Raw genomic sequence first — 18,172 nt, forward strand, 5'->3', positions numbered from 1 at the left:
CCAGCCAACCAAGACTCCGGTTTGTTGATCGCCTTGTTTCTTTCTTTCTTTTTTTTTTTTTTCACCGCTTGCGGGATTCGCAAACCGCGTTACATGCATGTCCAGTGGGGGTAGGTTTAATTTTGACGATGGAGGGTCCTACTGCGGAGGCTGGGAGGACGGCAAGGCGCACGGCCATGGCGTCTGCACCGGCCCGAAGGGCCAGGGCGAATACACCGGCTCCTGGAGCCACGGCTTTGAGGTGCTGGGCGTCTACACCTGGCCAAGCGGCAACACGTACCAAGGCACCTGGGCGCAGGGCAAGCGCCACGGCATCGGTCTGGAGAGCAAGGGGAAGTGGGTGTACAAGGGCGAGTGGACGCACGGATTTAAGGGGCGCTACGGGGTGCGGGAGTGCACGGGCAACGGAGCCAAATACGAAGGGACCTGGAGCAACGGACTGCAGGATGGCTACGGCACGGAGACCTACTCGGATGGAGGTAGGTGCGGGCAGCGGGGGCGGGGGAGGAATGGGGACCGTCCCCCTCTTTCTCCTTCTGTTTATCTCCTGGGAAGTTGAGCCTCGCCTTCCAGTTGGGCTGTGGGCTCCTGGGCCATCTCCTAGATTCCCAGGAGGCCTCAGCGGGCCCCTGGCCACAGGTTGCCCCACGCTTGATGGGGACAGTGGCCCATGTGAACCCAAGGGTTGGGGGCTCTCCAGCAGCAGGGCCCGGGCCCCTGCTGCAGCAACCGAGCCAAAGTCTCAGCATATCCTGAGGAGCAGGCCAGAGATTTGCACCTGCCAGAAGGCCCCGCCGGGTCCTCAGCCACCTCTGGGACCTGCCAAGGCAGGAGGGGCCTGGAGGTAGACCCATCCCTTCCTTTGGTGTCGCCTGCCTGGTATCCCCAGAGTCAGGCCCTCGTTGGTCTCTTGTTTTTCTGCGGTGCCCAGGGCCTCCCTCAGTCCTAAAGCAACCCAGGCCAATGGAGAGGGAGCGCTGGGAGCGCCAGAGGCGGGGGATGCCGACCAAACCAAACAGCAAGGCAATAAACTTCTAGGTGGTTGGACACAGGCTGTCAAAGCAGGCTGCTGGAGGGAGGGAGGGAGGAGGCCCATCTGTTTAGCGGGAGCCCAGGAATCTGGCCATTCAGTGGCTGAATCATTTTCACCTTTAGTTTAGGGAATCGCTCTGCGCCTCCAGTGTAAGATGCCACCACAGTCAGGGCAGAGCCGGTGCCGGAAGCCAGTCAAGTGCCAGTGTGATGGTTTCTGTTCAGAAGTCCTGGCTGGCTTGGCAGCCTCCACTCCAATGTCACTCCTCAGCAGCGCTGAGGGCTTGGGAATCATTTATAGGTCCTGGAAGTCAGACCCCAAAGCAGAGTGCCTGGAGGCCCCCTCCCCCTCGGGGCGCTTATCCCAAGAGGCTGTTCTCTTGCCTCCCTCTGGGCCTGGGCGGCTTCGGGGCTTTTCTGCACGGATGCCTGGGAAGGATGCAAGCCGCAGCAATGACTTGGGCTTCTGCGGGGGAGAGAGAGCGAGCTCCACGGAGCCTGTGTGTGTGTTCTCCTGCCTGAAGCCGGCACCTGCTCCCGGCCACATCCAGGAGTGATGAGGGCTGGAAAGTAATTATTATTTTGGCTTATGCAACTGAAAGACAGGGTTCGTTATTACCCGAAGAGGAGGCGGAGTCTGGGCAGTTAATTATATAATGCTCCTGCCTGTCTGCGCCTTGCCCAGCCCTGGTCCCAGGCGGCCTTTCCTATACTGTTGTTTTCTTGAATCGGGCTGGAGAGTTTCCCTGACCCTGGGGCATTGAGGCCCTCCTGAGGTTCCAGGCTTGTGTGTGTGTGTGTGTGTGTGTGTGTGTGTGTGTGTATACACACGTGTAGTCACATACTCACACATGCACTCTTGGTTAGGTCCTTGCAGCAGGTGTGGGTGACCAAGGTAGGTGGTCCAGCAGCCTGGTGCTCCCAGCAGGATCCTTAGTAGGCAAGTGTGGCCCAGGGCAGTTGTCACCTGGGGCTCTGGCTAGACAGTTCTGCAAAACTGCCTTCTAGAGGTACCTGCTCTGGAAGAGCTGTCTTAGTGCCCTGGGCTGACTGGACTCCCATAGGGAGGGGAGAATCCCAGAATACTTGAGGGTGGGGCCTTCCCTGTGCTGAGGCCTGCCCACACTACAGACATTTCTATTGGCCTAAAGAATTCTTTCTTGCCACCAACAAATATTCATTGAGCATTTACTGTGGCCAGATGTGGTAAACTCTGGAAACCCAGGAGCAGGCTAAGCAGACATGATCTTCCCAGAGAGTTCGCTTAGTAGTTCTCCGTGAGGAGCTGGGAACAGGCACTGAGCCTGTCAGGGATTCCGGGCCTGGTGCATTGAGTCTATCCCTTAGTTGACTCTTTAAGGATCGCGTTCCTCCACTGGGTGCTTCTCAAGCTTTTGGCCTCTGAAGTCCTTTCCTTCCCCTAAATCCTGCCTGGTCCAGTCTACTCTGAAGGGAAATCAATGAGACCCTAGATATGTGTGTGCAGAGGTTCAGAGCCCGCCCCTGTGGCCGAGTCCCCTGGTGTTAGGGCCACATCACCTTGCTTCTTGCTACCTCACTTTCCACAGGGGTGCTCCTCTTACCCTGAACCCCTCAAGGGAAATTCTTAACCCTCTCCCTGGAGCGCACGGCAGAGAGGCAGGCATGTGGAGATGGGATTCAGGACCCGTTCTCTCTCTTGGATATTGACATAGCATGACTGAAATTAAACCGGTCCTCCCTGTTCTGGGATTCAGGTACAGGTGTCCAGCTCCATTTTTCTGCTCATGAATAGCTTTTTGTTAGGAAGGAGTGAGCGTTGAGGACTCAGACCCTGGGGAAATCATTCAGTAAAGACTGGGAAGGCTGTGGCCAACTGTAGCAGCGGGCCCTGGTCTGGATACCATGTCCCTTTACCTGGTGGACACCAGGGTCCTTGGTTGAGGATGACTGGTTCTCCTGAGAGAGCATCCCAGCTTTGGTTTTACATGGAACTGGGAATTTGGGCAGACATCAGCCTTACTCCGTAACATTTGCCCAGTGTCCAAGGCTGACTTGGAGAAGCGGCCGTTGTCATGAACAGAAAATGTATTCTGCATTCAGCTGCCATTGGTACAGAATCCGTTTCGACTGGGACACTTCTGCCAAGGCCTCCTCCAGCTTGCTCTCCCCAGGCACACTCAGACATTGTTCCCGATGCAAGCCGGGTAAGCCACTCTAGAAGTCTGTATAGAGGCCTGGGGATGGGGTTGGAGCTTCAGGAGTCTAAACTTTTTTGAGCTTTGACCACCTGGTCTTGAATCCGGCCTTGCCAGATCTCTGCTATGTGACTTCAGGCAAGTGGCTTAGCCTCTCTGAGTTTCTGTCTCTTTGTCTTTGCAAAGGGATAATGCCATGGAGTGAGTGAGGATGAACTGAGGTTGGTGCTCCCGGCTCTGCCAGGAACGAGGTGGGCATTCCGCAGTATACAGAGAACTTAATGCTAACCACTCTTAGGAGAACTGACAGGCAGGCAGGACTGAGGAGTTGGAGGTGACAGGTGGTGCTTACTGTGTCTCCTATACCTGAGCAGCAGAGGTTTGGAGCCAGGAGCCTTGAGGAGAGGTGGGATTCTACGTTGGCTTTTCTTTGCTTTCAGTCCCTATAAACTCCCACTGTGAACCGCCTGCTGTCTCCTCCTCTACGCCCACTTTCCCCCAGCACCCCAGATACAGGCAGACACATGCTCTAGGAGCCATTGCTGCTGTCCCATTGAGATCCGGGGACCTCCTTACCTTCTGAAGAGAAACAAAGCTTCCTCTAGATGTCTTGGACCAAAAAGTCACCCTCTCCCAGATAAACCCTCCCACACACTGAGAGATGAGTCACCGTACGCCCCGGCCTCCCCACTCCCCATACGAGCAGGTCCTGTTCACCGGCCCAGATTCCACAGCCCACACGCATCACACACACCCACAGTAAGAACTCAGATCCACCCAGGCGCCTGCGCACACGCGCACGCACAATACACCTGCCACCCGCGGATCTTCCACCCTGTTCTCCAGAGCAGCCACGTGTACCCCCTGGCTTTGTTTGCTCCTCCATAGCCAACGGCCGAACTCCCTGACACCCTGTATATATCCAGAGTTCTGAAGAGAAGCCGGTGCAACTGTTTCCATTTTGAACACTAGCCTCTGGCATCGCTGCCCCTTGTGAAGGGAAACTGATTTCAGATGACATAAACTGTGTTTTTCTTTTAGTCAGCACCGGGGTTTGAACCTAAGGCCTTGCTATGCCAGGTAGACATTGCCACTAAGTTACATTCCAGAATCTCTCTTTTACTTTAAAAAAAGGTGTGTCTGTCTATCTATCTTTCTATCTATCTATAGATATCATATATTTATATATATTAGATACAGTATTGATAAGTTGTTTAGAACGGCCTTAAACTAGTGATCCTCCTGCCTCATTCTCTTGAGTGCTAGGGATTCCATGTCTGTGCTACCATGCCTGGCTACTTAAACTTCCTTTCAGTCTTGGCTATGAGGAAAGCTTTGGTTTTGCCGTTGTTGGTGTTGGTGTTTGTTTGTTTGTTTGTTTTCATTTTTGTTTTTGTTTAAATCCGGGACCTGGGTTAAGGGTACAGTCCCACCAGCCCGTCTACACAGATACTCCACCCGGAGAAGCTTGGCTCTGAAGGAAACACACACCCTGACATGGAAGATGAAAGCATCCCCCGGTCCCTCTTCACCGTGTGGGAAGGGGGATGTTGACAGGCTCCATCAGGTGAAAGGAAAAAGAGCAAATGACTAGTTCTTTGTTCCAGTTATAGCTGAGAAAGAAGAGTTGGTGAGAGTGTTCCCTTCCCCACCTCAGACTCAACTGCTGGCATTGGAGAGGGAGTGTCATCTGAGAGCACCTAGTGTAGAGTCCTGGATGTTAATAACATTACTGATCCTCTATGATAACCTGGGCCATCTCTGGAAGAGATACTTCTAGTGTCGGGGGGCACTTCCTTTTCAGTACCTAGGACTCCACAATTCTCAGTGTAACTGGTGGACTGGGCTTACAGATGTCCTCCACAGTAGTCCCCTCCCATGCTGGCCATGGAGGACATGACACTGTATAGAATTCTGGTCTTTTTGTCATAGTACTGTGTTTTGTTTCTTCTGAGAAGAGACTTACTGAGTAGCTCAGGCTAGCCCAATATTAGCCCAGGCTGAGCTAGACTTACAGAAATCCATCTGCTTCCTCTTTTTTTTGTTTGTTTTGTTTTTTTTTTTTTCGAGACAAGGTTTCTCTGTATAGCCCTTGCTGTCCTGGAACTCACTCTGTAGACCAGTCTGGACTCGAACTCAGAAATCCGCCTGCCTCTGCCTCCCAAGTGCTGGGATTAAAGGCGTGTGCCACCACTGCCCGGCTGCTTCCTCTTTCTAAATAGAAATCCCTTTTGTTTAATGTTTAACGGGTTTTTAATTTAACACTATTGTGTATGTGTATGTATGTGTGAAGTATGGACAAATATGGGCGTGTACATGCCACAAGATGGATGTAGAGGCCAGAGGACACCCTCCTTACACCTTTATGTGGGCTCTGGGAATTGAACTCAGGTCATCAGGTGTACACAGAATGTTCCTTTATGCACTGAGTCATCTCTCTGGCCCTTGCATTTTCTCATCCTTGGGACAGGGTCTTATGTAGTCCAAGCTGGCTTTGAACTCTCTATGTACTTGAAGATGACCCTTTAACTTCTTATCACCCAGCCTCGACCACCTGAGTGTTTTGGGATTGCAGGCGTGGATCACCACACACCCTCTGTGTTGCTGGGGGTGAATAAACTCAAGGTTTCTTGTGTGCTATACAAACACTCTGATAACTGAGCTATATCCCCAGTTCAGCGTCTTTTTTTTTTTTAAAGCATTTGTTCGTTTTATTTGGGTCCCCGGGTGCCAAGCTACATGTGTAGAGGACAGAGGACATGGCAAAGCAGTGATTGGTCCTCTCTTCCTCCATGTGGGTCCAACAGAATAAGCACAAACCACAGGTTTGTCAGCAGGCATGTTTACCCACTGAGCAGGCTCTGTCCTGGGTTTCCATTTGGGCTGACTCCTGGAGAAGATGTCTTCAGGACCTTGGAGAGCGCCTCTGTTCTCTGTGTAGATGTGGAGCAGGTGACTTTCTCAGGCCACACCCAGTAGGCTCCAGAGTAAACTCTCCTGTGTGCCTTGTAAGTGTGTGTCTACCGTTCTGTCCACTCTTCATGCTCTAAGACACATGACCAGTCCAGCTGCTGGTCTGTCTCACCTTGTGCTACACTCTGTTCATCTTCCAGTGCTGTTGGGGTGAGCCTGGGTGAGGTGAGCCTGGGTGAGGCTTCAGACAGACTGGCTGCCCTGCACGCAGTCCAAGGCGTACTCCCATTTTAGGTTGCGTGTTGTGTTCATGGAATGTGGCCGGATGCACGGCGGAAGGCAGACAGAAGAATGGCGCTGTCCGTGGTGGCCGATGAGAGGGCTCTGTCCGTGGTGGCCGATGAGAGAGCATCTTGTGCTTTCTCTTTAGATCGGCCTTAATGGATTAATCACCTAGAGCAGTCCTGTCCACCCCACTGGACTCTAGCCACATGCAAACATTTGCATTTTAAATCTAATTAAACGCAATACAATTGAGGAGTCAGCTCCTTGGTGCAACAGCCACATCTCAAGTGCTCTGTGGTCAATGGAACGGTGGCCACTGTGGTAGACAACACAGACAGGGACGGTCACTGTCACTGTAGAAAGGCTTATAGGACATGGTGGCCTGGAGTGTACCCCCCCTGCAGGAAGGGGTGTTGCTGGTGGCCACTGCCAGGTGGCTAGGGACTAAGGATTGCCAGCATGCAGTGTTCACTCAGTGGTCAGTCACTGGACTTGGTCCTGATGCCCGTGTCCTTCAGACAGCTGGAGTGCTCAGGTGGAAACATCACTGTAAGATGCGTGTCTTTGGTCAGCCTCACCTTGGGCTTCAGTCTACCGTACCCCTGTTACAGTGTTTTGTTACTGGCTCGGACAACTGGCATTTGAGTCAAGGAAGCCGGCATCACTTGGTAAATGAGTAACAGTATTAATGGCCTAAGAGTGAGATGTATGCGTGTCTGAGATGGTTCTGGACCTCCGCTGCAGAGTGTTGGAAGGAGACGTGTGTGGTCCTCTCCCTGCCTGCATGAGAACAACCTCTCTGCCACTGCCCTCCTCAGCTGGAAGCAGCTGCTTGTCAGGAGCCTCTCATGGAGGTCCTGTTGTGTACAAGCCACAGTGTAGCAACAAGGCCTGCCTCATAGTTGGCTACATTTGTTGGCTGGGCCTCGCTGTGTGCAGGGCTTGGTTTGCAAGGAGCAGAGGAGACAAGATAAAAGAGAGACAGAAACAAGAAATAGGGTGATGGGACCCCGGGGAAAGCAAAGTGTCTGGACACAGATGCAAAATACGTAATAGAATTTGAGGTCTGTCGTACCAGACTTTAGGGATGCTGAAGGAAAGTCCCACAAGTCAGAGTTTTACGTGCATCCTGAGGGAGCAGCAGAGACCTCCCAGGGTAGAAAGATCCCAGCTGTGTTTGGAAGACCCCATACACATGTCCTTCACTTGCCCCATCCCCCACCCACTCACTCCCCAAGTTCCTGCCTTCATGAAAATCTTCTGCTCCTTCCTCTACCCGAGTGACTCCAGTGCAGAGGCATTGACTTCCTCCTGCTCAGCAGGTACCCTTCCCAACAATGTCAAAGGTAGTCACCCGAATGAGGAGGGACTCGAAGGTGCAAACTCCCTATCCCAAGAACCAAGACCTGGTACTGGCCAGCAAAGTAGGGGCCTCCTCTTGGAGTCTAGGCCAGCATGTGTAGAAAGCACCCAGAAGGTGTGCCTGAACACAGATTGTCAGCCTTCTTGAATTTCTGGGCTGGGACATCGCTCAGAACATAGACAGGACTCAGGCAAGGCTGGTGCTGGTCCAGGGAGTGCTCTGAGAACCACAGATTGGCCAGGTGCCTCCCAGCCCTGATGTATACTAAAATCACTCCTCTGAGACAGAACCTGTGTCTTCTCGAAGTGACCTGTGTCCTGATGTGCCCACATCTCAGCTGAGCACCAAGTCTGTCTGGGGCGCTTTGTAGGACACCATTGCCTGGGTTTACACGAAAGTGCTGGTGAAGTGTTGGCTGAGCCCTGGCATGCTCTGTGAATTCCCCAGGTGAGGCTAGTGTGTGCCTCCAGAGAAACCCTTTTGGTTGAGACCACTTCAGCTTTTGTCAGAACCCGAGAGTCTGTTCATCCCTGGTGGATGTCAAACCTGGAAATCAGACATAGGGAGTAACATCCCAGGTTGGTGTTTGAGAAAAGCAGGTGGCTTCAGGATGCTTGCTGGTGGCAGAGAGCTGGTAGAGGCTAGGCCTGTGCTTCAGGAAGTAGCCGAGGAGCCTCCTTTAATACAAGCAAAGTAGACTGGACATTCCCCAAGCACAGTGGCCATGGCTTGGTCTCTGCCACCATCTGTAGGTGGCCTTTTCTGTGACTGTGCTGGCTAATTTTGATGGTAGATTTGATTGGATCAGGAACTGCCCGGGGCACTGGTAAGGCCAGCTTTGGTTGTGTCTGTGAGTGTTTTCACAGAGGGCTAGTGGAGGAGAGAAGGCGCCCTGAGTGTGGGGCCGTCATCTCATACTGGATAAAAAGGAAGAGTGGAGATGAGCCTTCATCTCTCTCTGCCTGAACTGGGAGCGAACCGCCTTCCTCCCCTGCAGCCACCACCATGACCTCCTGCTCACAAGTCTGTGACCGAATGCACTGCCTCACCCCAAGTCGGGCAGAGAGGATGCTCACAGCCCGGGGGCCCCAAAACTACAAGAATGCATAGACATACTATGCTCTTTGTGGTGGTTTGAATATGCTTGGCCCAGGGAGTAGCACTATTAGGAGGTGTGGCCTTGTTGGGGTAGGTGTGGTCCTGTTGAAGTGGGTGTGTCACCGTGAGCGTGGGCTTTAAGACCCTCATCCTAGCTACCTGGAAGCCAGTCTTCTCCTAGCAGCCTTCAGATGAAGATGTAGAACTCTCAGCTCCTCCTGTACCATGCCTGCCTGGATGTTGCCATGCTCTGGCCTAGATGATACTGGACTGAAACTCTGAACCTGTAAGCCAGCCCCAGTTAAATGTTGTCCTTCTAAGAGCTGCCTTGGTCATGGTGTCTGCTCACAGCAGAAAACCCTAACTAAGACACCCTTCAAAGCGATTAGAAAAGCGAGGGCCACGGGATTGGTGGATAACAGGGCCCAGTTGTTTTTCACACTACGGCCACCATCCCCGGCTTCCTGATGGAGAATCGTGGGTCAGCCACCCCTTCCTTTATAGATAAGGAACCAGAGAACTGAGGCGCTGTGGCTGCAGTCAGCTTAACAGAGGCAGGCTGGTCTCTGTTAGGGTTTTACTCTGTAAACGCTGAGCCTCTTGACAAAACCATTCACTCTCTGGCAGAAAACCTACAGGCCTCTGTAGACTTGCGGTAAAAGGGTACCTGTGCCCTTTTAGGTGATCACAAAACCCCAGAGACGAACCCTGTGCTCACCACAAATGGCTGACCTGACTCTCATGGGTCTCACCTTGCACAGTGAGGACAGAAACAGGTAGATGGCCAGAGCCACCAGATCCCTCCAGGAGAGTAAGTCTGAAGGTAGGGACTGAATCTATGTTCCCATCCCTACATCCCTCTGCCAGGCACCCCACACCTTCTCCACAGAGCGCTCAGCATCTTTCTTGGGCTTGTCCCTGGCCCCCAGCTCAGCAGTGTGGTCTTGAATGTTCCTGATTTGGGTTGCATCAGTAGCATTCTGGAAGCTTCCCAGACCCTTGCTGCTTAGCCTCTAGGTAGGGAAAGCAGGGAACTTACCACCTCATCTTGCAAATGAGCAACAGATGTTCCAAGAAGGTGGGTCAGGAACACAGCCTTGCCCATTTTAAGTGAATCTGGATAGGCTGCTTGTACTATGTGCAGGGTACTATGGAGCCCCTTACTACTGCTGTGCTGAGGTTCCAAGGACCGTCACTCCTCAAGAAACACTGGCCTCCTGCTTGCTGCCCCTGGGAAGGGGAAGTGTGCATTTCAGAAGGAGCTATGGCCAGCTTTCCTAGGAAGGGTTGCTGTCATGGTTTGAATATGCTCAGCCCAGGGAGTAGCATGATTTGGAGGTGTGGCCTTTCGGAGAAGGTTTGGCCTTGTTGGAGTAGGTGTGGCTTGTTAAGAGGAAGTGTGTCACTGTGGGCATGATTAAGACCCTCATTCTAGCTCCCTGGAAGCCAGAATTCTGCTAGTAGCCTTCAGATGAAGAGGTAGAAGTCTCAGCCCCTCCTGCACCATGCCTGCCTGGATGCTGCCATGCCTCCGCCCCCCGCCCCCCCCCCCCTTGATAACAATGGACTGAACCTCTGAACCTGTAAGCCAGCCCAATTAAATGTTGTCCTTATAAGAGTTGCCTTGGTCACCGTGTCTATTCACAGCAGTAAAACCCTAAGACAGTTACCAACATAGGAAGGCCAGGTGGAGCTGCTTCCAGGCAAGCCAATTGGTTAGTTTCCACCTCTAACTGGAGTCACCTGAGAAGAGGGACCCTCAATTGAGGAACTGCCTCCATTAGGTTGTCCTGTGGGCAAGCCTGTGGGGGCATCTTCTCAATTAATGATTGATATAGGAGGGCCCAGCCCACTGTGGGTGGTGGCACCCCTGGGCAGGTGGTCCTGGGTGCTATAAAAAAGCAGATAGAGCAAGCCATGTAAAGCAAGCCAGAACGGTATTCCTCTTCTGTGGGTTCTGTCTGGGTTCCTGCCCTGACTTCCCTCAGTGATAGATGTGGCAGTAAAATGTAAGTCAGATGAATCTTTACCTTCCCCAAGTTGCTCTTGGTCGATGTATTAGGCCAGTAACAGAATGGTGAACCACGAGAGTCGGTGTCACAGCCCTCAGGCACGCTCAGAGACTGGTGTGTGGCAGGCTTGCACCCTGAGAGGCAGAAAATGGCATTTGATAACACTTTTGGTAATAACTTTATTGAGCTATAATTCACGTAAAAATCCGTTCTCTTCAGCGCACACTGTAGCGTTTTTAGTGTGTTCACAGTCGGGGTCTTCCAACTAGTCTTTTTTCTTCTTTTTTGTCTGTGTGTGCGCACGCACACTGGTGCGTGTATTACATCACAGTCAAAGCGAACTGCGGGGGTCCCTCCTTAGGTACCATCCTTGTTTCGTACGAGACAGTCTCTCACTGGCCTGGACCTTGCTGGCTAGGCTGAACGGCCGGTGAACCCTAGAGATCAACTTGTCTCTGCCACCGCGGGGTTGGTAACAAGTAGGTACCGCCATGCCTGGCTTACTCGCGTGGGTTCTGGGGACTGAAATCTCTGGCTGTTCTTCCGCAGTCTGGACTCTGACAACTGAGCAGGGTGTCACTGTGGCTCAGGCTGCCCTGCCTCGGCCTCCCACGTTCTGTGATCCCAGATCTGCACCACCATCCTGTCTGGAACATTTTCCAGTTCCCACCATGTCTGAAGCTCTCTTCATGCTTGGTGACCGTTAGCTTGCTCCATGTTCCCAGGCTTGCCTACTTTAGACATTTCACGTGCACACATGACATCATGTATGCGTGTCCCCGTGTGACTGGCCCCTTCACTGAGCATGGCATTCTCATTCCTCGGTACCCATTCTTCATCCCTTTTTTCTGCCCGAGTAGTACTCCATTGTTTGGTGAACACGTGTTCCTTTCTCGGGCTTTTGCACTGGTCCCACCTTCTGGCTGCAGTGAGCAGTTCTGGTGTGACGCGTCTGAATGTATATTTTCAGTTCTCTCAGGGATATCAAAAGTGGATTCTCAGAGTCCTGTGAGGTGAGGAACCAGCTGACCATCTGCTGCTCCGTCTCCCGTTCCTGCCTGCAGTGTGGTGAGGGTTTCATAACTCCAGGCTCTCCCCTAGCATCTTCTGACTGTAGCCATTGGGCTCACATGTTTTACTGTGGCTTTGTTCATGCTTCCTTCACATGTTGGCATCTCTTCACGTCCCATGTGTGCTGCTGACGCTGTCTGAGCTCTGTACTGTCTGTTTAGGTTCTGCCTGTTTTTAAACCCCATTACTTTTTATTACTAGATTCTAGGGCTTTGTGTAGATAGTGAGTATCAGTGATGCTTCTTGGGAAGGAGGTAGACCACCAGAGATCTCTTCGGGGTTGGCTTCTTTCTCCCAGAGCTCCCAGCATGTGCCAGGCACACAGTAGGTGCTTAGCAGAGTCACTGCTTACAGTCTTTGTTGGGGTCTCTGGTTCTCAGTGGGGCCTGTGACACACAGCTGGCTGGGTCTGGGGACGGGTACACAGAGCCCAGGGCTATTTGGCAGTTAGTCGCTCTGGAGTAGCCCATGTCAGTTTCTTGTTTGGTGTTGGTGGAAACAGGGTGGTCTCTATGACCTGAAGAAAGCCATCTGGGGGAGTAACTCTGGATGGAGAGTCTGGGTGGCAGAAACGGGGCTGGTGGAAGGGGCTGCTGGGCCTCCTAGCCTGCAGAAGGAGCCTGTGCCACCTCAGGGAGTGTTCTGTGGCTCACTTGCTAGCAGAACCAAAGCAGTCCCACCTCCTGCCTGGCCCTGTCTGTGCAAGGCCTAAGACACTGCACCATGTTGGGGGTGGGGGCACAGGCTTAACTATGTATCTCAGAGAAAATGCAGTAGGAAAACCACAGGCAGGGGTTCACTGGACTGGTGTGGGCTTCAGTAACCCCAACACGACCATGAGGTAGCTTGTGAAGGAGCAAACAGAAGAGATGTATAAGCCCCGGGAGTCAGCAGCCAGTTAGGGGACAGCAGATAGGATGGGAGTGGGAAACACTGAGGTAGAGGTGGGTTCTCGGAGTTAGATGACCTGGGTCCACTTGGAATGTCTCTGTCCACACTATTTCCTGGTGTATCTATGCCTGAGAGGCTGGTGATATCTCAGCCTGCTGTGGGGAGCATGGCAGAGGTTTGGAGATGAAGCTGTGGACCACAGGGTGCCGGTACAGCCTCAGAACTAGTGCTATGAGCTAGGTGCTCTGTGGCTTCATGGCATTGCCTGCTTGCCTCAGTTTCCAGCCCCTGAGAGACCTCATCCAGACCTGCTAGTGCTCAGTGGAAACTGGCCCCTCCAGTGCCAGGGAATGTAGCCAACTCCCCACAGGGCTATCTCTAGCCCTAGCCCCAGGAGGTGGTGGCCTGAATCTCCAGAGAGTTCCATCTGCTCCATCCCAGGTGTGGTTGGTGGCCTGGGGAGATGGTAACACTGAGGTAGGACGAGGTAGGGGAAACTGAGGTCGTCTCTCAGGGCCAGGCCTGGGATGGATTCGTGGCTTCTGCAAGTCAGAAGCTGGTAGGCTTAGGACTGATCATACAGTTCCATGTCCCACCCTTGGGTAGGTCAGCTGATCTGCCTCAGGCTTTTGTCCTTCTTATCTGTCTCTGGCAGGTGATCGACCCTCCTATAGCCACAAAGAGCCTTCCATAGAAAACCCCAGAACTCCCCATGGAGTTCTTACAGGCACCCCATTGGTAAAGATTTGGGTGTGTAAAGAGCCAGTGAAGGACTTGGGCTTTAGGGGGGCAGGTGTTGGGGGAGGCCCTCAGCCAGCAGGGTTCACTTTAGACCGGTGCTGTGTGAAAGAGAGATAGGTCTCTAGAGAGGACTTTGGGGACCAGGGCTGTGATTGGTTGGGAAACACCCATTCTTTGTCTTTGATGGAGAGATGGTTGGTGTTTGTGGGTAGCACAGTAACCTTTTTTGTTCACTCTCCTGGTCTTGGGGTGACCTTGTCTGCAGTTGACACTCTAGAAGGCAGTTCAGGGAAAGACATTGGCAGGGTTGGTTGGCAGGAGGGGGATAGCACAGATGCTCAGGTGGCCAGTTGATCTCTTTTGCTGATGGGGTTAGGGCTGCCTTGGGCCTACACTCTGCCCCCCTCCCCCATCTCCCTCTTTCCTCAGCCCCTTTCTGGAGTCCTTTGGGTCTCTGTGCCTGAATTTCATAACTGAGGGAAGTTTCTAGAAAGTCCACCTGTTTCCTTTTCTCTTCTTGGCTGAGTCTGAGCTCAGAACACTCAAACCCCATACCTCTCAGGCAGTAACCAGCGGCTACTGTGCCTGGGGATGTCTGGGGACACAAGACATCTGGGCTGGGCTGCCAGAGAGCCAGACTTTCTACTAACGTCCTTTGTCAGAGGTGCCTTGCCTCTCAGCTTCTCCACATGGGTGTCCCTTTCCCAGGCTGGTGTCCATGATGGCTGCCAGGGACAGCCTCTGCTGTCCTTGACCCTGAACCTCTTTGGCTGGCCAGTGCAATGTCCAGCATGATGGGCGTGAGGCTGATCCCCAATTTCACAGCCAGGTCAGGTCATCCGTGCAGTGCCGTGCAGGGTTGTTTGTGTTCACTGGGACTGGACGTGCCATCTCCATGAGGGACAGCCACAGACTTGGCTTCAAGTCGAGGCCTATGAAAACAGCATGAGTCCCAGAACAGGGGCTGAGTAGTCATGAATATGGGAGAACAGGAGGTCTCTGTTTATCCCCACTTCCAGGACAGATGGGGGATTTTAATGGCTGTCACAAGTGGCAGAACCCCTCCACCCCACGATCAGGAGGCTGTTGCTACCTCCTCAAACTTGGTGAAGCCCACCGGAGGCCCAGCATCCCTCTGGCTGCAGATGGAGCAAGTGTTCCCTGATCCACAGTTTGATAGCAAAACAAACAAAAAACTAGGTTTGGGACTGGAGAGATGGCTCAGTGATTAAGAGCACTTGGTCTTGTAGAAGATCCAGGTTCAGTTCCCGGTACCCACAATACCCCTCATGACCATTTATAACTCCAATGCCAGAGGCTTGACACCCTTTTCTGGCTTCCATGGGTACTGGGTACACACATGGTGCACAGAAGTGCATGCAGGCAAAACACCCATATGCATAAAATAAAGGATTCTAAAAAAAAATACCCTTCGGTTTTATCCACATAATATTTACATGGTACACAGTACATTCATTTAAAGTGTTCAGCTTGGTGGTTTCTGGAATGTTCTCAGACTATAAGCCATCAGCACAGGCAGTGGTCCAGCAGTTTCACCATCTCAGGAAGAAACTTCATACCCAACGATTACTTCTCTTTGGTGTTGGCCCTGGTGGCCCTCTTCTCTCTGTCTTGTGGATCTACCCAAGCTGGGGGTGGCTTGGAGCAGCTGGTTTCTGTCACTAACTTTCATGTGTCCAGGACTCGTCTACATGGTAGCCTCGAACTCTCGAACTCAGAGATCCGCCTGCCTCTGCCTCCCAAGTGCTGGGATTAAAGGCGTGCGCCACCACCGCCCGGCTCAGACCGTTGTTTTGTTTCACAGCTGAGTAATATTCTCTTACCGAGATGGACCACACTGTCTTTGTTCTGCAGTGGTGGATGTTTGGGTTGTTTCTATCTTTGGTCTGTTGTGGGCCTCGTTGTTGTGAACATTCATAGCGGACATTCATAGCGGACATTCAGGTACAAGATGTGTATGCATTATGCTTTCTTTTCTCGTGGGTTAGGTCGTTAAGTGTGGTTGGTTTACTTCCCGTAAGGAACAGCTGAGATCACTCAAGTCTATAGAGAGAAGGCTAGGAGAGCCCCATCCATGATTTACTTCCAAGCCTTTGGGTGTGGGGGGAAGAAGCATGCCATGGTGGGAATACCATTTGTCTCATAGCAGACAATGCTATGAGGAGAAGAGGCAGCCATGGGGAGAGGGGGCTAGAGTCTTCAAGGGCACATACCCAATGCCTTAGAGATTCTGCCCTTCCCTATAGTTCCCTGCTATGGGTCTGACCTATAATACCTGGCCCCAATCCAGACCATGGCTCATCACAGGGAGACTTGAGGTTGAATTATTTGAGGATCTTCTCCAGTCACATCTCACTCAACTTCTAAGAGAGTTCTGGAAGCCGAGCCCTCATCAGGACCACCTATGTTTGGAAGTTGTAAAGTGATAGAAAGGCTGCGTTGCCAAGCACATGGTATAGGATAAGGAAACCCAGGGTGGGTGCTCAGCTCCCTCCTTCTGGCACAGGCCTCTCCCTGTCTTCCCTCCATGCCCTGAAGCCCAGCCTTGAGTCCTGCCAGCTACCCACCAAGAGTTTCTGGATCCTGGGTGCTAAATATCACAGCCTTCCATGTGCACAGTGAGCAGAGCCAAGGTCACTGAGGGTCAGGGCTTCATCCTGAGGTTCTGAGCTACCTGTATCCCACTTTCCACCAGAAAGCGGGAAGCTGAGGAAGACTGATAAGGGTGCAGAAGCACCTGGAGCTTCTGGGGACCTCCATGAGGACACGCAGAAACCCTGGGGACCTCCATGGGGACACACAGAGATCCTGGGGACCTTCATGAGGACACACAGAAACCCTGGGGACCTCCATGGGGACACACAGAGACCCTGGGGACCCCCATGGGAACACACAGAGACCCTGGGGACCTCCATGGGAACACACGGAGACCCTGGGGACCTCCATGGGGATACACAGAGACCCTGGCGACCTCCATGGGGACACACAGAGACCCTGGGGACCTCCATGGGGACACACAAACACCCTGTGGACCACCTGGGGGACACACAGAGACCCTGGGGACCTCCATGGGGGCACACAGAGATCCTGGAGATCCTGGGGACACACAGAGACCCTGGGGACCTCCATGGGGACACACACAGACCCTGGGGACCTCCATGGGGATACACAGAGACCCTGGCGACCTCTATGGGGACACACATACACCCTGAGGACCACCCGGGGGACACACAGATTCCCTGGGGACCTCCATGGGGACACACAGAGACCCTAGAGACCTCCATGAGGACATTGTACTTCTCTAAACCTGAAACTTCTGTGAAAAGCCTGTTAGCAATTTTACTAGGACATTGGAAAGCATCTCCTTGCCACTCCAGTGCAATGGACAGCCTAGAGAAACGTGCTACCGTGGAGTCACGTGCTCCAGCCACTAGGGTGCAGCCTGTCATTCACATGACTAACTGTACTTCAGGCTTGTCCTCCCCCAGGTTGAGGTGGACCTCAAGCACGCTGCCCCTGCGTTGTTCGTGGGACCTCTCATGCAGGCAGCAGGGGGCAAGGATGGGCTCTACTTTTGCCCTTGACCCCTCCTGACTTCATGCTTCCTATGCATGAGGCACGTGTCCTTCAAACTGGCCCCTTCCTGCTTCCTCCATATGTTGTCTGACTCTTCCCTGGTGCCTCCCTTTCCTCTGGCCAGCCTTTCTTCCTCTTCCTGTCCCTAATCCCTTCTGAGATCACATGTACCTCAGCTTATGAAGACTTTAAGTAGTAACCCAGGACAGTGCCATGAATTCAGGGAAGCCATGACATCCAGCTATGCCACAGTCCACAGCTAGATACCACATTCCTTCAGAGGCTGACCTTTGCCTTTCTAAGTATGTGATTGGTGCCAAATCTTCAACATCCTACTCAGAAGAGAGCTTCAGACTCTGCCCTGCCCTGCCCTGCCCTGCCCTTCTCCTCCCGCTCCGCTCCCCTCCCCCTTCTTCCCTTCCCCTCTCCTTCTCCTCCCCCTCCTCCTTTCCTCATCCCCTCTCCTCCCCATTCCTGGCCATCCCAGCATTATAGCACAGCTTAAAAGCTGAATCCACACTCAGTGTTTTTCATCCTTGCAACTGGAAGGTTCCTTAGTGCTGAGCCAAGCAATGTTCCCCAATGTACATTTCCCATGGACAGTCTGGCTGAGCAATCGACTCTGTTTTAATTGCATTATTTTATTCAAATCATTGGTCATTTTCCCCCTCATCCTTTAGGTGCCCAGTAAGAAGATCTCTCAATGCAGCGTCTCCCTCGCACCTCAGAGTTTCCGTCTATAACCACACAAATCCAAGCCTGTTCAGAGATTGGTCCCTCCTCGAAGTCATCCCGGAGCATCCCTGGAGTGTTCCGGTTTGACCACTGTGCCTGCCTCCTCCTTTGGTTCCTCCCTCATGCTGGTGGATCCCATTCAGCTGTAGCTCTCTGAGAAAGGATGCCCAGAAGATCGGTTTCTGTGGCTTGATCACTTGATTGACATGTTGGTGTTTAATGCAAATAGAAAATGATTTTTTTTTGTTCAGAATTTG

At 52.6% G+C, this 18,172-nt stretch overlaps 1 protein-coding gene across 1 annotated transcript in view; it reads left to right on the forward strand.

Moving 5' to 3' along the window:
• Positions 1–42: 42 nt before the first annotated feature.
• Positions 43–18,172, forward strand: part of Jph3 (junctophilin 3) — a 63,320-nt gene continuing 45,190 nt past the window's right edge. Inside the window, exon 1 of the mRNA XM_028752993.1 lies at positions 43–479. Within this exon, the coding sequence (XP_028608826.1) occupies positions 98–479 (382 nt within the window). The 5' untranslated portion in view covers positions 43–97. The remainder of the gene's footprint in view (positions 480–18,172) is intronic.

Source organism: Grammomys surdaster, unplaced genomic scaffold (assembly GCF_004785775.1).
Source record: "Grammomys surdaster isolate TR1022 unplaced genomic scaffold, NIH_TR_1.0 128, whole genome shotgun sequence".
NCBI classification, from domain to species: Eukaryota; Metazoa; Chordata; class Mammalia; order Rodentia; family Muridae; genus Grammomys; species Grammomys surdaster.